General features: G+C 31.1%; 1 protein-coding gene across 1 annotated transcript; it reads left to right on the top strand.

Moving 5' to 3' along the window:
• Positions 1–35: 35 nt before the first annotated feature.
• Positions 36–1543, top strand: Tsp_13096 (hypothetical protein). Its single transcript, XM_003370909.1, has 2 exons — positions 36–253; positions 1423–1543. The coding sequence occupies exons 1-2, from the start codon at positions 36–38 to the stop codon at positions 1541–1543; spliced, it is 339 nt and encodes a 112-aa protein (XP_003370957.1).
• Positions 1544–3046: the final 1503 nt, after the last annotated feature.

Raw genomic sequence — 3046 nt, 5'->3', positions numbered from 1 at the left:
AAGTAGTACCCTATGAAGAAGACAGTAGTGTAGAAATGTTAAGGTTTGATTTCACATTCCAATTCGATTTTAACAAGCTTTGCACTTTCAGTTTGATTCCGTACTGTTGCAATGCCAGTAATGTTCTTGTGCACGGAGATACATGTCGACATTCCCGCCTCATCAGTCTTGGACGTCTATTGACGTTGGCAACAAAGCCGGACGAAATTATGCAAGGTCTGTCCTGTCAGGTTACTCGAAATCATAATGGCAGGTATGCAATTAATTCAGCTTTCTGACTTGCTTGCGCATTCATGAAAACAATTTAACAAGCCCAATATAAAAAAAACGCTCAATGTATGAGATATTATTCTTCAGACAAAAATATAAAATGAATTTAAAAATATGTATTTGAAAAAGAAAGCTGAGTTCATAATTTAATCTACATGTTGTACTGACGACAGTAATTTAAGAACTGTTGAAGAATGCTAAATGTCTTACAGTTTATGCTGTTTTTTCAGCAAGCTTGAATTTCAAGCAATGAAATCAAATGAAAATTATACAAATTCATCCTTCAACTAATTGTTTCTAAAAATTGGTCGTTTTTCCAAATACAAAAAGTGATTTTTCACGTCAAAATCACTGCAAGTTAAAAAGAAATGATGGAGAATAGTTACGCATTTAAATGTAAATGGTGTTCAATGCAAATCTACAGGTTTTCCATCTTGCAGAACTAAATTTTTTTATTCCAAAAATTAGGTGAGCAGACTATTTAAACTAATTATAATTTCGAGAACACTTTTTGATCGTTTTCAATGAATAACATTTTCTAAATAACAATCTACTTATTACAAAACGAGATAGTTCGCTTCTAAGTACAGTAAACGCAATACGTGGATTGGAACCCATCTATCAAAGGTATGCAAATAAAATAATGCAGAAAATATTAGATCAATAAATAATTAAGTAACTTAAAACTTTCCAACATAATAAAGTGCAATTTATATTACTATTATAGTTTTTCAATAGAACACACTTTCGAATAATGAAACTATGAACAGAATGGAATGGAACTGATCAAATTTCAATTTTCAATTTGCAGGATTGTTCATTTTATGCAAAACAATCTTTTCACAGAATTAAACTCGGTTTAAAATTTCACCCATTTCAACAGAAAAGTGCTCAAAGTTTGTGCATAATTTCCATTAAAATTGTCATTCTATATGAGTATATCATTTATTTTTCATGAATACCACGAGATATTAATATAGAATTTGAAATATGTCACACAAACAAGCACTGCTTATAGTACGTAATAAAAAAAGACGCTCTATTTCGTTCGAAGATGAAAACATCATATGTGAAAGAAATATTTAAAAACTAATAATAACCAGTAAAATGAAATGAAAAAATGTTTGCTTTACAAAATTCCAAATTTTATAGGATCTACGATGTGACATTGAAGGTCAGGAGTTGTCGATTTGAAATTGAACAGGAATGTTGCAACAAATACATGTTTGGCTATTTTTTACACAATTTTTGGAACAAAGAAAAAACTGCCTAAGAAAAAATCGTACCACCCGTGTATACTGTAAAAGCTTTGCAAAACGAGTTCACCATGATAATAAATTGGTGGTATTTTTTCATACTTGTCGATCGCTCGTTTTCAACCTGTGATGTGATGTAATAATGATAATGATTTTGTACAACTGTGAATAAAAGTTCAAGTAGCTTTCTTCTCAACCAGTGTTCAAGCTTTCCCAGTGTCAATAAACAAAAAATAAATCTACTCAGTGACTGCATGCAAAACAAATGCTTTCAATGGATGTGTTAAAGCATTTCTGTGAAGAAAATATGAACGAAATATTTATCGGATATAATAAAACGTAAATTCAACGTGAAATTTGACAAAACGATAAGCAAATAATAGGAATAATATGCAAAGAATACAAAACCAAGAACAACACGAACAAAGCTTTTTAACTATGTTCTTCCTTAATTTCTTGCAAGCTGATTAGTTAAATTTATAGGTCTTAAAAAGAAAACGCTGTTAATTAAGTTGTCGTTGGCAGATGGACGCATTAGCAGATTACATACATTCTTCATCTAATTTGTCACTCAGAATAAAAAATAATTTCAAAATCTTTAAGCACTGGAGAGCACAAACCGACGCCGTAATAAAAGTGGAAAGCATTTTCCGGCACGTTAATCACATTTGGTTAAATTCAATTCTAAATTGAAACTAACGCTGCAAAGAATTATAAAACCCTGTGCCATAATATGGAATTATTTTTCGATAAGTTGTAACACAAGAGGAAAAAATGGATCCTCATTTTTTGCTTCAACATTCGCATGAGAAGAAAAACTCGTTGAATTTGAACAATTTCGAAAATTCCACACACAAACACACACGTCACAGATGGGCCAATTTTTATCGTTTCATCCATTCAACAAGGGAAGTTTAAACTGAACAGTGACTTACAATCATCTAACTTTGCTTTCATCTGACGTCTACCACTTGATGATTACGAAAAGCCTATGCATGCAACATCAGCCTGGTCAATTAAAGACGATTGATTTGACTTGGTCAATTTTCTGAAAAAGTCTCAAGTAATGGTTTCTCTCAGTACTGAAAAAAGTCACTATTTTTTAACATCCGAATAATTTGCTTCAACAGAATATTCCAATTAAGTTTTGCATGCATTTTTTTCACTTAACTGCTAAGAATGATGCGAGTAAAATCAGTATTTTTTCAAACATTTTTTCAAATATCTCAAAGCTACGAAATAGATTTAGCTGCAACAAGCAAGCTGCTGCGAAACTGCAAAATCTTCAATTTCATGACAAAATTCATCTTTGATTGCAGTCTTATCCTTTTGAACTGCAAATTGCCAGCATCATCTGTTTGATTAACATAATAAGCAACAATTAATTGCGCATACATTCGCATATAACATCAGCGACATATTCAATATTGTGTGAACAAAGCTATTTTAGGCAAAAAATAAATGTTTGCATGAAACGTACGACATTTCAAACTTCAAAAGAAAATTTGAAATATATTACA

The sequence above is a fragment of the Trichinella spiralis genome (genome assembly GCF_000181795.1).
Source record: "Trichinella spiralis strain ISS 195 chromosome Unknown Scfld339, whole genome shotgun sequence".
Lineage (NCBI taxonomy): Eukaryota > Metazoa > Nematoda > Enoplea > Trichinellida > Trichinellidae > Trichinella > Trichinella spiralis.
Note: the sequence above shows the minus strand (reverse complement) of the source record. Positions and strands in the feature narration are given on the sequence as shown.